This window comes from Rhinichthys klamathensis, unplaced genomic scaffold (genome assembly GCF_029890125.1).
Source record: "Rhinichthys klamathensis goyatoka isolate OS25496 unplaced genomic scaffold, OSU_Roscu_1.1 h1tg000107l_1, whole genome shotgun sequence".
In the NCBI taxonomy this organism is placed as follows: Eukaryota; Metazoa; Chordata; class Actinopteri; order Cypriniformes; family Leuciscidae; genus Rhinichthys; species Rhinichthys klamathensis.
Window position 1 is genome coordinate 1,996,952 of NW_026606645.1, and position 17,816 is coordinate 2,014,767.

Sequence of the window (17,816 nt, forward strand, 5' to 3'; positions counted from 1 at the left end):
ATATATATATATATATATATTTAAATGTAGTGTTATGTAAAAGTAAATATACTAGTTTTATTGGTGTGTACTGTATATATATATATACAGCGGGGGAAATAAGTATTGAACACGTCACTATTTTTCTCAGTAAATATATTTCCAAAGGTGCTACTGACATGAAATTTTCACCAGATGTTGATAACAACACAATGAATCAGTACATACAAAGAAACCAAAACAAATAAGCTCAGAAATTAAGTTATGTGTAATAATGTGAAATGACACAGGGAAAAAGTATTGAACACATGAAGAAAGGGAGGTGCAAAAAGGCATGGAAAGCCAAGACAACAGCTTAAAACTATTAGTAATTAAAAAGCAATCCAACCCCCTGTCCGTGCACATTAATAACAGCTGGTTCAGTCCCAACGGATGGCCTACAAAAAGGTCTCATTGCCAAGGTGTCACACAAGACACATCTCATGATGGGTAAAAGCAAAGAGCTGTCTCAAGACCTTCGCAACCTAATTGTTCCAACACATAATGATGGCATTGGTTATAGGCACCATTCTAAGCTTCTGAATGTTCCAGTGAGCGCTGTTGGGGCCATAATACGGAAGTGGAAAGACAATCATTTCACCATAAATTTGCCTCAACCACTGCTCCTCGCAAGATTTCTGATAGAGGAGTTAAAAGAATAATCAGAAGAGTTGTCCAAGAGCTAAGGATCACTTGTGGAGAGCTTCAAAAAGACCTGCAGATAGCAGGTACTGTGTTCTCAAAGAAAACAGTAAGTAATGCACTCCACCACCATGGCCCGTATGCACGCTCACCACGCAAGACTCCATTACTGAAGAAAAAAAGCATGTTGAAGCTCGTTTAAAGTTTGCTGCACAACATTTGGAAAAGCCAGGGAAATACTGGGAGAATTTAGTGTGGTCACATGAGAGCAAAATTGAATTGTTTGGATGCCATAATACACACCATGTTTGGAGGAGAAATGGCACTGCACATTACCCTAAAAACGCCATACACCTTGGTGTTAGCTCTTGGACAACTCTTCTGATTATTCTTTTCACTCCTCTATCTGAAATCTTGCGAGGAGCAGTGGTTGAGGCAAATTTATGGTGAAATGATTGTCTTTCCACTTCCGTATTATGGCCCCAACAGCGCTCACTGGAACATTCAGAAGCTTAGAATGGTGCCTATAACCAATGCCATCATTATGTTTTGGAACAATTAGGTTGCGAAGGTCTTGAGACAGCTCTTTGCTTTTACCCATCATGAGATGTGTCTTGTGTGACACCTTGGCAATGAGACCTTTTTGTAGGCCATCCGTTGGGACTGAACCAGCTGTTATTAATGTGCACGGACAGGGGGTTGGATTGCTTTTTAATTACTAATAGTTTTAAGCTGTTGTCTTGGCTTTCCATGCCTTTTTGCACCTCCCTTTCTTCATGTGTTCAATACTTTTTCCCTGTGTCATTTCATATTATTACACATAACTTAATTTCTGAGCTTATTTGTTTTGGTTTCTTTGTATGTACTGATTCATTGGGTTGTTATCAACATCTGGTGAAAATTTCATGTCAGTAGCACCTTTGGAAATATATTTACTGAGAAAAATGGTGACGTGTTCAATACTTATTTCCCCCGCTGTATATATATATATATATATATATATATATATAATTAAATAAAATTTTATTTTTAAATTACTATTATTAATTTAATTATTTAATGTATTATAATAATTCAATAAAATAATTTATTCTACTAATATTATTATTAGTTTTATTTTTGTAAAGTAAAAAAAAAAGAAAAAAAAAGATTTACATTTTTAAATAATTAAAAACAAAACTTTTCTGCAATTTAGTTCGGATTGCTTTCACCTTTTCACAGACTAGTTGAATAATTAAAAATAGATAAACAGATAAAAGTGTTTTTCTTTTTCACCTGCGTTCTAGCTTAAGTTTGACGGCCTGCTCCTCCCGCTCTCTTTTGAGCCGCTCCAGCTCACGGAAGAGCTCGGTTTGTTCTGCTTGCTCTCGCTGGCCCTGAGTCTTGTCCTCCTCCTCCTCCAGATCTTCCTCCTGCACCTCCTTCTCCTCCAGCTTCTGCTTCGGTTGTAATCTCCTCTGCTTCTGCTGTTCCTGCTCCTTCTGCTCTCTGTGTCTCTCCTCCTGAACAAAACAGACATTAGCATTATAGCATATAAAGAAGTCTGCCTTGACATTCAAAAGAGGGTTTATAAGAAAGCATCGTTTCGATTTAAACTCTTGTCTGAGGTGAATTTTGGCTCTTAGTGTGGAAATGGCTCGGCAAAAACGTACCCAAGTACAAATTAATGCGTTTATGTGTTGCCTTGTGGAGAAATAACTGTTATGATTTTATCAGCAGGAAGAACAGAAGAATTCCATCATTATGGCAATAAAATATGTTTGGTTTGAGTTTGGTTCCAAAACGCGATAAACGCCATTTAAAAAAAAAATTAGTTACTGCAAAAATCAGTATTGTATCTGGTTGGTATTGAAAAGTCAATGTTTAATTTTAAGTAAAATGCGATATTGTTATGTTTTCTCCCTTTCTTTCCAAACCGCGACAAACGCCAGTCTCCCTTCTCTGCAGAATGCGATATATCCGCTCTCAACCAATCACAATGCACCATTCCACGCAATGTAAACAGTAACGGCAGCGCCTTAAATACACCCGGCTTCCTAGTTTTTCTTATCTATTTTGTACTTTTCGATCAACAAACAAACAAAAAAATGAATAATTTTGCCGGCATTGATGAACCTGTGGTTGTTTCTGCGGTGGGTTAGAAACGTAAGGCATCGAAATCGAATCATTTACGTGAGAAGATTAAGAAGATGAGGCACTCGGGAGGAGGAAAAATGTTTTCAATCGTCTTTACAGTTCTTAATAAAAATATTCTACTAATAAACTTACGTTGTTGTGTTTTTTCAACAGTTTCAATATGAAAAAAAAAAAACCTTTTATATTGATTCAATGGATTATTTGCATTTTGATTAAAAAAAGAAAGAAAATGGATTTATTGCATTTTGGGGAAAAAAATAATCCGTTTTTATAATAAATCTTTGAAAATCAAAACCTGGATTTAATTTTTTTTTTGGTTATTATGACCTACAAATGCTATGTGAAAGTTTGAAACAGAAAATAGTGGTTTTCATCTTTCCACTTTCTTGGTAAAGAAAACACATTTTTACTCAAATTAATCTAAATGGATTTATTGCGTTTTGGAACCAAACTCTTCATATTGTCTTGTTATTAAAATTGACAACCTAAACAGCAGTCTGACCTGGAATCGCTCTTTCTCAGCGATCAAGTCCCTGAGGCGGCTCTCGATGTCCTGACTGCGTCTGCGCAGACTCTCCTCCTGTCTGCGTATGCGCAGCTGCACCTGCTCGGACTCCTTCCTCTGAGACGCCACCTCCTGCTGCATGCGCTCAAGCTCCGCCTTCTCACACTTCTGCTTCTCCTCCATCTCTTTTATCAGCCGCCTGAACCAAAAAAACAAAGGGAAGGATGGTGATTGGACAGACCAAAGGGCCCAAAAATAAAAATTTAACATAAATATATATTACATATCCATAAAACTGTATTTTGCATGATTTTTGGTAGAATTTGCAAAGTATATACCTTGAGATTCCGCTATATATCACTGTAGATGTATTGATGCAGCTCGATTTGGTAATTTGGAAACACTTTCTCATTTGTTAACATATTTTTACAGCATTTTGTTAATGTTAGTTAAAGTCCCCCTGCAGTCAATAATTGTATCCCTTAAAATCACCAAAATGACATATTTAAAATGTTTTTCCTTAAAATAGCTCGAATGTAACTCTTCACCCTTGCCTCATTTAATATACGCGTTTCTATAAATATGCAAATGAGCCCCGCCTCCACTCACTCACTCCAGCTCAGAGATCCACTCGTTGACGATCACACGTTGATCTGATTGGTTACAAGGTAGTGTGTGATGTCAGAAACACCAGCGCTTTCAAACCGTGTTTTTGAGACTGTCTTTGGTTCACTGCAGTTTTAAGGAGAGAATACTCAGCAATGCTGTCGACTTATGAATTTACACATGATTTGTCTTAAAACTTATTAAAAAACACCACATAGAAATATAAACAACCTTAAAAGCTTGATTTTCAAAACAGGGGGACTTTTATAAAAATACAATTTGTTCATGTTAGTTCACAATACAGTAAACTAATGTTATCAGGTAAAACGTTTGATTTTAAATATACCGTATATTACTAAATGCAGAAATTAACATTAACTAAGATTAATAAATGCCGTAGAAGTATTGCTTCTTGTTAGTTCGTGTTAACTAAAGTAGTAAACTAATGATAACAAAAACATTATTGTAAAACGTTACCGATAATTTTGTGTTTTTGCATACGCTAATTTGGATAAAATGCTAGACTAACTGTAAATTAGTGGGCAGGACTGCTTTATGTCAATTACGATTCGTGTTTTGCATATATTAATATTTGATAAGTCACAAGACGCACCTTTTAGTTTCCAGTTTTTCCAGTTCTTCTCTTTGCTGCCTCTCAAACTCCAGTCTGGAACATTTAAGAGATAATTAGTTTCCACCCTTAGAACACACACACACACACACACACACACACACACACACACACACACACACACACACACACACACACACACACACACACCACAGCAAACTCACACCAGCACATGGGATGAGGGTCTGCATTATTATGAACATCCATCAGTCACATTGCATGCGCTGCAACTATAAGCACATGCTGCAGAATACACAACTTAAAATAAAGAGATGGAGACACACGTTCAACTAAAGTATTATGAAGATGATGATGTGCTCCTCACAAGCATCATGAACGAGAAATGCAGAGACTGAACCCACACATACTGATGATATATATAAAACACGACAGTTAACATGAGAACACTAGTTGTGCTTTGGTTCTACCTGAGAAAGATGGGACCCTTTTCAGTGAAGAGACTGCCATGAAGAAGTTCAGAAAGAGGAAATGTTACCAAATACTGCCGCACAAATCCTAGCTATTAGTCTGAATGAACTTTATTTAAAGACAACTCAAAAGAATAAATGCTCTAAACTCTTTTTAATAAATAAAAAACTCAAAAAATGTAAATAAAATAACCACTTAGTTGTGTAAAAAGTGAGTGGTTGGCGTTCATTCATGACATGAAGTTGGTGTATTAGCAGGTCATCGCCCATGACATCACAACTGCTGAGGGTTTTACAGGCCAATCATCATGCGTGATCGCAGATCCGAACCTCACCAGCAAAACCATCATGAAACTCATTTCTACTGTGCATCCTTCTATTAATCTGACAATGCAAAAAGACAACATGCGTTTTGTTGTTATTAGGGATGCATCGATATATATATATATATATATATATATATATAAAAGTTTATAGTCGATAAATCTATGGTGGTTTTTATTATTGTAAACAGGTTTTCTCACTAGAGCAGCCAACCTAAACTTATACATGCTTGAAATCAAGCATAAAAATATTAAAATATGTACAGCAAAATTGATGCATATGTGTTTAGTACTTTTGAAACCTGGCACACTAGAAAAAAAAATTTCATCCATTACTGGCCAAATCAAACCACTGGCAATAGTTTAGATTAATCAATCGTAATGGTGCAACTTCTGCAACGATTCTCAAAAATTTGGTATACAGCTTCTTGTAAACATAATCCTTCAGAAATCATTCTAATATGCTGATTTGCTGCTCAAGAAACATTTATTATTATTATTATCAGTGTTGAAAACAGTTGTGCTGCTTCATATTTTTGCAGAAACCGTGATACATTTTTTTTTCCAGGATTCTTTGATGAATAGAACAGCATTTATTTGAAATATATACTTTTCAACTGAAATGTTATTGGCTGTTGGTGATCATTATTGTGTACTTGTCCAATTCATAATTTTAGAAGACTTCTAAATATGCATTATCCTATATACCAATATGGTCACTGATATATCGTGCATCCCTAGTGTCTGTTTTTGGGGAAGGGTCTCTGGCGATCTGCCAAGCGGGGTTTGCATTAGTGTTTTTGTCAGCTGTTTTAATGCACTGGGCATCAGCGGTACCAGCAATGGCGCCGGAGGGCATGAAGAGAGTGGAGGATGGAGAGAGGAGGGAAGAGGAGGCTCCTGGGAAGGAAGAGAGGGAGGAGGGCTGAGGAAGAGGAAGCTACCACTCGCTCTAACACACACACACACACACACACACAGGCAATGGCTTACCCAGGGTTATACAGCATGACTGTGGAGAGGTTTTCACAGGATTTGGACAGATCAGACATGGATAAGCTCAGACTGGTTAGGAGGCCGCTCTGGAGAACAGGAAGAGCATTAAAGTCACCATGTAATCAAAATTGACAATTCTTATTTATTTTATGGAATATTGCAATTTAAAGGAGCTGTATGTAATAAATTAATTTCAATTAATCATAAAATGGCCCTGAAATGTCACTAGCCATTAAGAAATCATGTACATTTCAAATACTTATATCACTGACAACAGTAGTCCGGCCAGGATATTGTCATTTAAAAAGTGCAGTTGCAGCCCTCAACTGATGTTGATGTTGTCATGTTGTGTTTTGGTCTGATGCTCCACCCTCCACCTATCTACCAATCACGAAGTCAGTAGTGTTGAGGCATCCGGGTTGCCAGCTCTGCTCTAGTTACCACAGCTGCAGCTCGTCACGATCCTGCTGGATCCTGCAGCCGATCTGGCAACCTCGAGTCAGGGGGGAGGGGGAGGGGATACACCACTCTACAGTAATTTGACAGTGATTGCAGTACTAGTTTTGGCCACAATCTTACATACAGCTCCTTTAATATAAATCTGTGCATATCATTATTTTTTAAATTCATATTATATATATATTATAATATTCCGTTGGCTATCAAATAAAACATTTTTTGTATTAATGTACATTTATAATACTTTGTGTTTTATTACCGTGTCATTAAAGTCACCATGAAATCAAAATGGACAATACCTACTTATGTAATATTGCAGTACATCATTCCTTTTACTTTTTTTTTAAATTCATGTGCCTCGTAATCTTTAATCAAAATAACTTCCCCTCCCTCTCGCAGATCATCTCATTTCTTCTCTGATGATGCGTTTACTGGCGTGAGGGCGGGGCCTCCTGTCACTCACATGAGATCCACCAATAGCAAACCACAACCATCCAATCAATTCCCCACGGACTAAATCAAGCCCCGCCCTACATTTGTTCTTATTCAAGCTGCCGTTTCACTTAGACATACGTCACAATAGGGGGAAAAAATGACTATCGCAACATCCGTTTCACGCCGACTTCAACAAACGTGTGTCTAATGCTGAAGTTTCATGTGTGAACTTCTCTCACCTTTCTCTTCTCTCGTAGTTTAGCCGCCTCTTTAGGATGATTAAATCTGAACATATTGGTTCTGCCGAGGAGAATGACAGCACCTGAGAAACACAAACGCACTTATTAAAGTGCTCGAAAGCCACTTAAGCAAAACTACTGTGGGCTATTTTGCACTCTTTCAGACTAGCGGACAAAAAAAAACCAATACACATTTAAGAGCTTATTTTATAACACTTTATCTATCTGTAGGATTCAATTTACAATACAAACTCAAAAAATATCATTCTCACTTAAACTAGTTTTAGTCCTATTTATATTCTGAAGGTTTTTCAGAGGGGATTGTTCATGTATAATTCGCCTGATTTATATTCGCATTTTATTCCTAAAAACATGGTGAAAATGTTTTTTATTTTTATGTTTAATGTATTTTATATTTTCTGGCTGTTGACAGTATTTTCTGATTTATGGAGAGATGAAAAGAAATCTAAAATCTCCTCTGAAAAAAAAATGAAACCTGAATTTTGAGCATAACTTTATCCAATGTTCAGAATTCTGTTCTGAATTATGCAGGTTGGCGAAAAACTGGAGGGACTATATAGTGATGTCTATCGGTTTGGATTTTGACCATATTCACTTGTGGTGCCTTGCCTTAGACAATGAGAATCCTGATTTGATAAGATTGTAGTTTGCAATGTGAGAAAGGGTTATATTATATATGTGACCTTGGTTGAGCTGACAGTTCTCAGTGATCTGAACTCCATTGACCGAACACTGAGCGTCATTCAGAGGAATGAGAGTGACCGTTCCGTTCCGATTCTCTATCAGACAGTGCTCACTCTCCAGACCCAGACCATGAAGAACTACACACACACACAGAGAGAGAGAGAGAGAGAGAGAGAGAGGGGCTTTATGAATGATAATAACAGGGTTGTGCCAATCAAAAATTGCATTTCAATTCAATCTGAAGTTCAATTTAGGCAGCAAACAGGATGCAGAATTATACTTTCAATATTAAGGATATTTAAGGATGGAATTCACATGAAATTTAAAGAAATCTAAATGACATGATATGATGCATAGGATGTTTAAATGGAAACTGAAGGAGAGAGAGTTCAGTCAATGAAAACACATGAGACCGCAAACTCACTGATGTCCGGTTCATTAGTGGCATCATCACGGCCAACGTATGTCCTTCCCTCCTGTAAACAGACACAAGCCAATCACATTCACTCAATACACACTCTACTGTGAACTACAGGCGGATGAATACATTTAGATGCAGTGGCTAAAATTAGAGCTGACCGCACAAACTCTAATGTCCATTACCTTTAAATGATAGAGAATGATGCCGGTGCTGAGAAGATCATCATCAATCCCGATAAGATGAGGAAGCTCGGAGTCCAGGATCACTCCGATTCCCTCCTTCCTCAGAGCAAGAGTTTCTTCCTGTTCAACACACACATCATAAACACTCAACGTCTGGCTCGGTGGATGAGGAGGCAAACATTAGCGCTGGTGTGACAGCTGTGTGATCACTGCAACAAACCTTCAGGATGTTCTGGGTTTCATTCCATTTGTTCGTCCATTCCTTGGTCAGCTCCAACACCTGCGCCAGAAAAACATGCTCAAGACGGTGTGCGTTTCATATCCTGCCAAAGCCTACATTTGATTTCATCACAAGGCATACTGGGCCTATTATAGTCCATTTGATAGAGAATACACAGCGTTTATTACAGGGCTTGACAGTGCAAGAATTTCATTTGCGACTAAAAATAGATGTGGGCAAACTATATATTTGATTATTTACGAGTACTTACAGTAAGTAGTAGTAGGTCCCCATGGGTCTTTAAAAAAAGTCAGTTTTTAAAAAAAAAATTAAGGTCATTAAAGGTCTTAAATATCTTAAATCATTTTAAGAAGTCTTACATTTTGGCCAGGACAGCAGGATTTGTGATATGGCTTAATGTGATAATGATTTCATTAAATAAATGTGAGTGCTGCACGTTCAAAGTGAAAACACATCACTGTTGCACGTTCTACAGGCTCGTGGTTTCAGAGCAGTTCACAATCAATGAACATTTCTGCCAACAGGGGGGACAGATTTACTAAACAGGGACTGTTGCTGATGTTGATGGTCAGTTTTGTGTGTAAATGTATGTTTTTGACCAACATTTTCCACTTCTGATGTCATTTCCAGCGGGAAATGACTACGGTACTAATTAAATATTCGCTTAGTTATCACCAAAGCTCGCTCTATTTTGCCGTAGATCACCAAAATCAGTTTCGTGAGGAACCTTCATGCACAAACGATGCCTAGAAAATCACTTCCTGATAGTCAGCTGCATAAATTTTTAGACGTAGCCTTTATCTCCCTCATATGTTTCAATGATTTCAAAATAAGAGTCCTAGTGTATTTCAGGCTTGTTTATAATTAAAAGTCCCACATTATGCACAACATTTTTTTTTCTGATTATTATTGGTATTTCAGTTACAAAATAAACTGTATCTGGAATTTAATTTGATGTTTAGAATAGAAAATACATCATTTCTATCTTCTGCTGAACACAAAAGAAGCTATTTTGAAGAATGACTGTAACCAAACAGTTGATGGAACTCATTGACTTCCATATTATGGGGAACCATACGTAACCATAAACTATGAAACCTAGTTTGTATTCAAATAAAATAAATAATTAAATTGTAAATCTCTCATCTTATCCATTTATTAAGGAAAAAAATATTATTTGATCAATTAAGTGCACGCAAGTTCTTTATGCTCTCCTAAATTTTTCAAATTAGGTGCATATGTTCTGCTTGGGAAAAAGTAAGCATCAAGCCCTGTATTAGCGAAGGTTTAGCCTACTGTCCAGCACATAATGGACTTGAGCTTATGACAACGAGTACATTTAGAAAGCGCTTCTTCAGTGCGACGGCATCAGCTGCGATTGCAGAGACTGTTCAGGAGCTGTTGCCATGTGATTATGAAAGTGTGTATGTTACCCTGGCTTCATTATGATGCAGTTCCTCCTCCATACTTAACGCTGTGGGGGAATCGAGCAGCGCTATCTGAAAATGACACAATATAATAGCAAATAAAAACAATTAATAAAACTGATACTGAGGTAAGAAATTAAGATTATTAGGCAGTTCCAGTCTAAAGTTAATTAAAAGTTAACTACGTTCTGACCTGAGTTCCCTGCACGAGCAGCGCTTTCAGCCGAACGATCTCCGCCCGCAGTTCTCGGATAAGTCTAACGTTGGAATCTTCATTAATCGTGGGTTTGTTGATGATGTTTTTGGCACGGTTAGCATAGCGCAGAGTGCTCAGCGTCTCACCGTAGTTGACGTCCGCAGGCGATATCGCTGGACAAAGATATTTGCAAATATGGTAAGATCTCACAGTAGGCATATGCCTCAGAAATACTTTATGTATTCATGTTATTATGCAGTTGTTGTTTAAGCTTGGTTCTTTTTGGTTCAAAAGTTTGGGGTCGGTAGGATTTTTTAAAAGAAATTTATAATTTTTTACCCCCAATGATGCATTAAATTTACCAAAAGAGACAGTGAAGATATTTATAATGTTACAAAAACATTTTCACAAATAAAAATGCTGTTCTTTATATTCATCAAAGAATCTTGAAAAAATGTATGACGTTTCCACATAATATGAAGCATCACAACTGTTTTTTCAACATTGATAATAATGAGAAATGTTTCTTGAACATCAAATCATCAAATTAGAATAATTTCTGAAGGATCATGTGACACTGAGTAATGATTATATATATATATATATATATCACAGGAATAAATATAAAAACAAGAAATCAAAACATTTTATAATATATTCAAATAGAAAACAGTTATTTTGAATTTTAATAATATTTCACAGTTTTACTGTTTTTGATCAAATAAATGCAGCCTTGATGAGCAAAAGAGACTTATTTCAAAAATCTTAGCAACCTCAAACTTTTGAACAGCAGTGTTTATCGCATTTATCGCATTATGACTCTAAAAAGGCCAATTTTTTACATGAGATTTAGAAGTGCACATAAGATTGAGTGTCACATGATTGCTCACTCACTAGCGATCATGATGGTTTTTGAGTTTCCTCCCAGACTGTCCTTCAGGAGCCATGTGAGCACCGAGTCTCTGTAAGGAACAAACACCTGCTTCTTCTTCAAATGACTGTTCCCTCCTTCCTGAGACAGATCAGCTTCAAAACACAGAAGGAGCCGTCAGAATACCAATCAACAGAGACTACATTTGTGGCATTTGCACCAGAAGAGCGATAGGGCACAACAGTTCCTCTCACCCAAGGCGGAGATGACGTTTCCCAGAGTGACCAGTGATTTGTTGATGTTGCCGCCCTCTTTGAGCCGGACACCAGTGGCCCCGGTGGCGTCGGCCCTCTCGCTTCCTGCCAGATCCACCAGATGAATCTTACTGATCGTCTCACTCGGCATCTCAGCATCAAACTTAGCCTGAGAAGAAGGGAATAATGACAAAATGTATGATATTACTGCTTTAATAGCATTTACTAGAATCTTGTTTCTTTAGCTGGATGATTCAGCTCATGCAAATGCACATTCTCCGGCAAAGACCCATGTGTCCATGTGTGATGCGTTAGTCACCTGTGTGAAGTTGATGGTGAAGATGGCGTGCGAGCGGCTACTGGTGTCGTTCATGCCGGTGCTGGCTGTGGTGCGGTTGATGTTTCCCGCCTCCATCAGCTCCTCCACATCGCTGTAGTTCTGCACCAGGTGCTTTGACAGGTCTGAAACCAGTGAGGAAGAACTGTCACAACTCACAGGGGCTACAAATACACACACCTTCCAATGCAACTTCAACTGCAATATTGTAATATTTACTCAATATTTACTTAATATTGTAAACTTTACTCAATATTTACTTAATATTGTAAAATGTACTCAATGTTTACTTGATATTGCAAATTGTTGTAAATATTTACTCACCATTTACATGATAATGCAATATTTACATAACGTTTACATGATATTGCAATATTTTTCTAACTATTTAATATGCAGTATTTAAATATTTACTCAATATTTACTTAATATTATAATATTTACTCAATGTTTACTTGATATTATAATATTTACTCAATGTTTACTTAATACTGAAAAATGTAAGAAATATTTACTCAATATTTACATGATAATGCAACATTTACTTAGTTTATGCAGTTTACATAATAATGCAATATTTACTCAATGTTTACATACTATTGCAACATTGACTTTCAATGTTTACTCAGTGTTTATTGTAATATTTACATGTTCACAATCACATGATACTGCAATATTTACTTAAAGGAGCTGTATGTAAGGTTGTGGCCAAAACTAGTACTGCAATCACTGTCAAATTACTGTAGAGTGGTGTATCCCCTCCCCCTCCCCCCTGACTCGAGGTTGCCAGATCGGCTGCAGGATCCAGCAGGATCGTGACGAGCTGCAGCTGTGGTAACTAGAGCAGAGCTGGCAACCCGGATGCCGCAACACTACTGACTTCGTGATTGGTAGATAGGTGGAGGGTGGAGCATCAGACCAAAACACAACATGACAACATCAACATCAGTTGAGGGCTGCAACTGCACTTTTTAAATGACAATATCCTGGCCAGACTACTGTTGTCAGTGATATAAGTATTTGAAATGTACATGATTTCTTAATTTCTAGTGACATTTCAGGGCCATTTTATGATTAATTGAAATACATTTCTTACATACAGCTCCTTTAAAATTCTCTCAAAATTACAATATATTCTCATGTAATATATACAGTATATTGCAATATTTTCTCAATATTTACTTAACATGTTCTTAAAATTCACTTACGATTACAATTTATACTCGTGTAATTTATATTGCGATATTTATACTCAATATTTATTTCATATTTACTTAAACTAGTACTTCAAGCAATGTTTACTTAATTAAACACTACTAAAAGGCTACATGGCTGTTTTGGGTAATGAGTTATTTATATTAATGTTTATTTTTTTTTCTTATTATAGGAGTGTTATCTATAACATATGCATTTTTGCTGTGACACTGAAATCAGTATGCAAATCGAAAAAACTTCATTAGTATTTGGACTACTGAAATTTTACTATTGTGACTATTTGTATGATGTATGCATTGATTTGGTTAAGGTTTGAAGTCCTGGTCTTACCTTCTACATAGGGTCCCTCTTTAGGATGCTCTCTAACTCTGAGGTTATACGTCTTAGCCATCTTTCTCCTCAACAAGTCCCGCACCCGTTCGTTGTAAATCTCCAAATAGCTTCCAGCATAACCAAAATGTAAGAGTAAGAACAGGTTTTCTGTACGCAAACAGCAACTGGTCTACACTTTAAAGACGTAAACATGAAGTGTATCATTTCTGTGCTCCTAGTGGCGCCAAATGCAATTGCAATCTGTTTGTTTGAGTCAGTTGGGGTGGACAGAGCAACACTGGCTAAAACAATGAATGCATGAGTTCGGGACAGGGGACTGCTTGAACACAGTCATATTTATGCACTTCTGTTTGCTACCCTTAATGGTGCACATCACCTTTAAAGAGGACCTGTTATGCTTTCTTATATTTTCAACTTTCTTTAGTGTGTAATGTTTGAGCATGAACAAGATCTGTGAAGTTACAAAGCAAAAAGTCACTCCAAAGGGAGTTATTCCCTATATCAGTGCACACTGTTTCTGAACTCCCTGAAACGCCTCCATTGTAGTCTTGAGTTTTCTTCCGGGAATGAACACGACACAATATTCCTCATTTAAATCATTCCTGCACAAGGCATACGCATATAAAGGGACTTGGTTGAGTTAGTTAGTAGTGTGTTGAAACTCGTGGTTATGGTAAGGGCCGTTACATTTCCCAAACACGCTCGAAGTGATTGACCAATCACAACACACTGATCCAGCCGACCAATCAGAGCACATTGTGCTTTTCAGAAGGAGGAGCTTCATAGAGACAGGAACTAAACAGAGCGTTACTGACAGACTGGGAAGAGAGGTGCTGCAACAATGTCAAATATATGCAAAATAATGTGTTTTTTGAACATTCAAGCATGAAAACCTCTTCTAGTGGACACCAAACTCTAAATCAAGACTTTGTAAAAGGGCATAATAGGACCTCTTTAATTTGTGTCTGTAAGAGTGGCTGTTTATCAATCATGTTTTAGCTATCACACAGCGCTTGATTTTCACACATAACTCAACTTACCTGACTTCCGTACGGAAAGAGGCTTCATCTCTCCGAGTCATTCCTGAAATCCGGCTGAATAATCCTTCACAGATCCGTGGGATCAGCCCGACGTCACCCTACGGCACAGCAAGTCATGATTCAGAGCCAATGTTACACATTCTACAAGCAGTCGAGGGTGAACAATCATTTACTAAAGCATGTTTGAAATGACAAAACCTAAAAAGAAAAGAGCTTGAAGCTTACAGGCATTCCCATCATGGTGTGCGACTTCCCCGATCCAGTCTGGCCATAAGCAAAGATGCAAGCGTTATATCCTTCAAATGCTGCCTTCAACACATCAGTGCCAAGATCCTTAAACACCTGAAAACACACAATTTGCATTGTGATTATGATATTTATTTGGCCATTAAGTCATGTAATTAAACTAGTTGTGTGATCTTTCAAGCAAGTGAGCTTTAAGAGCGATTTCTTTTACATTCTCTTTCATCCAAACAAAGCGACTCATGCTGCATTCAAACGTCTCTGATTCAATAGTCTGTGTTTATCAATCAGTTCAAACTGTGTTTTGCAGTCAACTCTGATTCAACTCTATTCGTTTGTATTGTCGGTAAAAGATAAAAGTAAAAAAAAGAAGGCAATGTCCAGCTCATGCTCTGACAGGAATTTTTAAAAGATCAAACATTTATATCAATAATTTAAACGTGGTTATGTTTTTCCTTGTGTTCATATAGTGAAAACAGCGTGGAAAACATGCATTGATTATTTTTAACTAGATTTTTTTCTTATTTTACTTCTTAAATTCCGTTTTTTGGTTGAAATAGTTTCTTTTTAATTTATTTATTTGTTTGTTTTTAAATTATGCTTAAGCAATTTAAGGGCAAACGCATAAATATCAATCGCCCAGCCTGGGCGCTTACGATTAATTAACAAACTGATGACTGCAAATGACAAACGTTATAGTTCATATTTCCACTGACCTTCTCCTGTGACACAAAGCTGCCGTTTTTACCGTCCGACGAGTCGTAAGAGAAATCATATGTGAAGGTCTTTGCTCTCTCTCTTACAGAGTCTCCAGTCACTCCATCTGGTATCTGACGTAAAAAAACAACAACAACAACACAATAATAAGCATAAAAATGATACTTTCTGTGGAACTCAATCATTTAGAGTCGCTTAATACAACATACTTTTAAGTTGGTGATCGTGGTCTTGTTGCCTTCCATTTCGATGATGAATTTGGCAGACAGGTCTTTCTCCCTGGGCCAAAAATCAATAATACATAAATAAACCATATTTATGCACTTCATTTATTATTGACAGTGTAAATCTGCACTGTGTAAAAAAATGGATTTCTGGTAATCGCGTGTTCACGGATTTTTATTTTGTTTTAATTCAATGATATTTTTATTTTTAGTACTAAATTGTATTTATGCAATAGTTTACTGCAGATTATTTATTGATGAAGTGAAAAAAAGTTTTTAAAAAGTGAACTTCAAAAAAGTTGTAATTTTTTTTTTTACATTTATTGTAATGAAAAATGCACAAAAATACAATTTTTAATTGTTATATGATATATATTTTCCAATAGTCTCTCATTCATTTCCAATGCGAATTCATTTTTGACCGCGAACAATAAAAGTGTGACTATTTGTTTTCAGGACCATTTAACCTTTGTTGTCAATGATTTTTTATTTTATTTTATACAAGTGCTAAAACCTTTACAAAGTTTTTGTTACTATAGTATTTGTATACTATATAGTATTTATATACTATAGTATTTGTATATTATATATATAGTATTTTTTGTATATTATATTATTATAATGTACTGTCAAATCGATTAATCGTGTCTAATCGCATCTAACATAAAAATGTATAAATATATAAAAATGTGTGTGTGTGTGTACAGTATACACATACACATATATACACAAACTTTTATGTTAGATGCGATTAATCGATTTGAGCGCACTATAATTGACAAAAGATAAACAAAACAACAACAATAAACAAAACTTATAAGAGAATTGGGCAATTTTAATCCGGTTCACTTTTTGATCTCTTTGGTTCTTTTAAATACACTCCAGTGACAAATCACACCTCTCAGCCTAATAAGACAGCATTATGGACATGCTGACTCTGACCGTGAGTGTGACGCACACAGATGAGGTCAGAGTCACGGCGCAGCGGGGAACCATCCGCTCAGAGACAGTCAGGTTCGTATCTGGCCTGCGTCATGTACACTTCCCAATGGACAAAAATAATCATAACAATAATAATAAAATTGAAATAAATAATTAAACGGAATATTAATATTGTTTATATTATTAATGCTAAAAATAAATACAGCTAACTAACGTTGGGTTTAATACTTGTGCTTCACTGACACTGTCATGTATTTCACTCCCCAGCTGTTGCGACATTTACTAGGACATGTTAATGTGCAGGTTTATTAGTTTATTAGTGTGTTTGAAACCTACTCACCGTCTGTTCATGGGCCGGACCCGCACTGCCACCCGAACCGATGCCATGACACATCCCTGAGGATCAGAACCACCACACACACTCACTTCAGTCACTTCTCATGGGTGACTGGCACACACTACTGTAACCGGCTCCGGGTGATGGGACTCTATCCGCGTAAAAACAGATCAATCTGTCCGTGAGAGGAGCCGATAACAATCGTCTAGTATTCACTCAACTGTCATCATGTAAAAAAGCGTATGTGTCCGACGCTGTTGTTTGGTTCGTATTGTTTTCCCGGAGTGATTCTCAACGTCCTGCTCTTTGCTGGCTGTAGGGCGGCATACAAAACACATATGAGACGCGGTACTGCCACCTGCCGGCCTGGAGTTATCAGGGTTTATGCCGGGGACAAGAACACATCCGAAAACCTAGGCTGCTGACTTGTTTGTTTCCTCGCTTCCTTATCAGGTAGTGACTTTGTTTGCGCATGAAGGTACCTCAGTCGCGAAACTGGTTTCGAACAGTCATTTTTCGCTTGTAATGACAAAAATATATACATTAAAAAATGTAATAACTAGGCTACAATAGTTATTTCTCGCTAGTATTGACATCAGAAGTGGAAAATGTTGATCAAAAATGTACAAACGCCATCTTTATTTTATTTTCAGCTCCTGAAACTGAAAGTAGCCTATAGGATTGTGGGATATCAAAAGCAGTGAAGGATCCTT

General features: G+C 36.8%; 1 protein-coding gene across 6 annotated transcripts in view; it reads right to left on the reverse strand.

Annotated features, from left to right (window-relative positions):
* kif16ba (kinesin family member 16Ba) overlaps positions 1-17,424 on the reverse strand; it is a 30,774-nt gene extending 13,350 nt beyond the window's left edge. For 3 of the 6 annotated variants that reach the window (XM_056253613.1, XM_056253611.1, XM_056253609.1), the window contains exons 1-22: positions 17,107-17,424; positions 15,810-15,879; positions 15,600-15,713; positions 14,866-14,982; positions 14,641-14,738; positions 13,598-13,707; positions 12,035-12,177; positions 11,716-11,884; positions 11,485-11,616; positions 10,588-10,763; positions 10,401-10,466; positions 8,947-9,006; positions 8,727-8,846; positions 8,548-8,599; positions 8,123-8,260; positions 7,419-7,501; positions 6,283-6,371; positions 6,127-6,189; positions 4,967-4,999; positions 4,521-4,574; positions 3,299-3,500; positions 1,936-2,162 (exon numbers count right to left, since the gene is read on the reverse strand). In XM_056253613.1, the coding sequence (XP_056109588.1) occupies positions 1,936-2,162; positions 3,299-3,500; positions 4,521-4,574; positions 4,967-4,999; positions 6,127-6,189; positions 6,283-6,371; positions 7,419-7,501; positions 8,123-8,260; positions 8,548-8,599; positions 8,727-8,846; positions 8,947-9,006; positions 10,401-10,466; positions 10,588-10,763; positions 11,485-11,616; positions 11,716-11,884; positions 12,035-12,177; positions 13,598-13,707; positions 14,641-14,738; positions 14,866-14,982; positions 15,600-15,713; positions 15,810-15,879; positions 17,107-17,153 (2,363 nt within the window). In that variant the 5' untranslated portion in view covers positions 17,154-17,424. The remainder of the gene's footprint in view (positions 1-1,935; positions 2,163-3,298; positions 3,501-4,520; positions 4,575-4,966; positions 5,000-6,126; positions 6,190-6,282; positions 6,372-7,418; positions 7,502-8,122; positions 8,261-8,547; positions 8,600-8,726; positions 8,847-8,946; positions 9,007-10,400; positions 10,467-10,587; positions 10,764-11,484; positions 11,617-11,715; positions 11,885-12,034; positions 12,178-13,597; positions 13,708-14,640; positions 14,739-14,865; positions 14,983-15,599; positions 15,714-15,809; positions 15,880-17,106) is intronic. The other 3 variants (XM_056253615.1, XM_056253614.1, XM_056253612.1) reach the window with 2 other exon arrangements.
* Between the last annotated feature and the right edge of the window lie 392 nt (positions 17,425-17,816).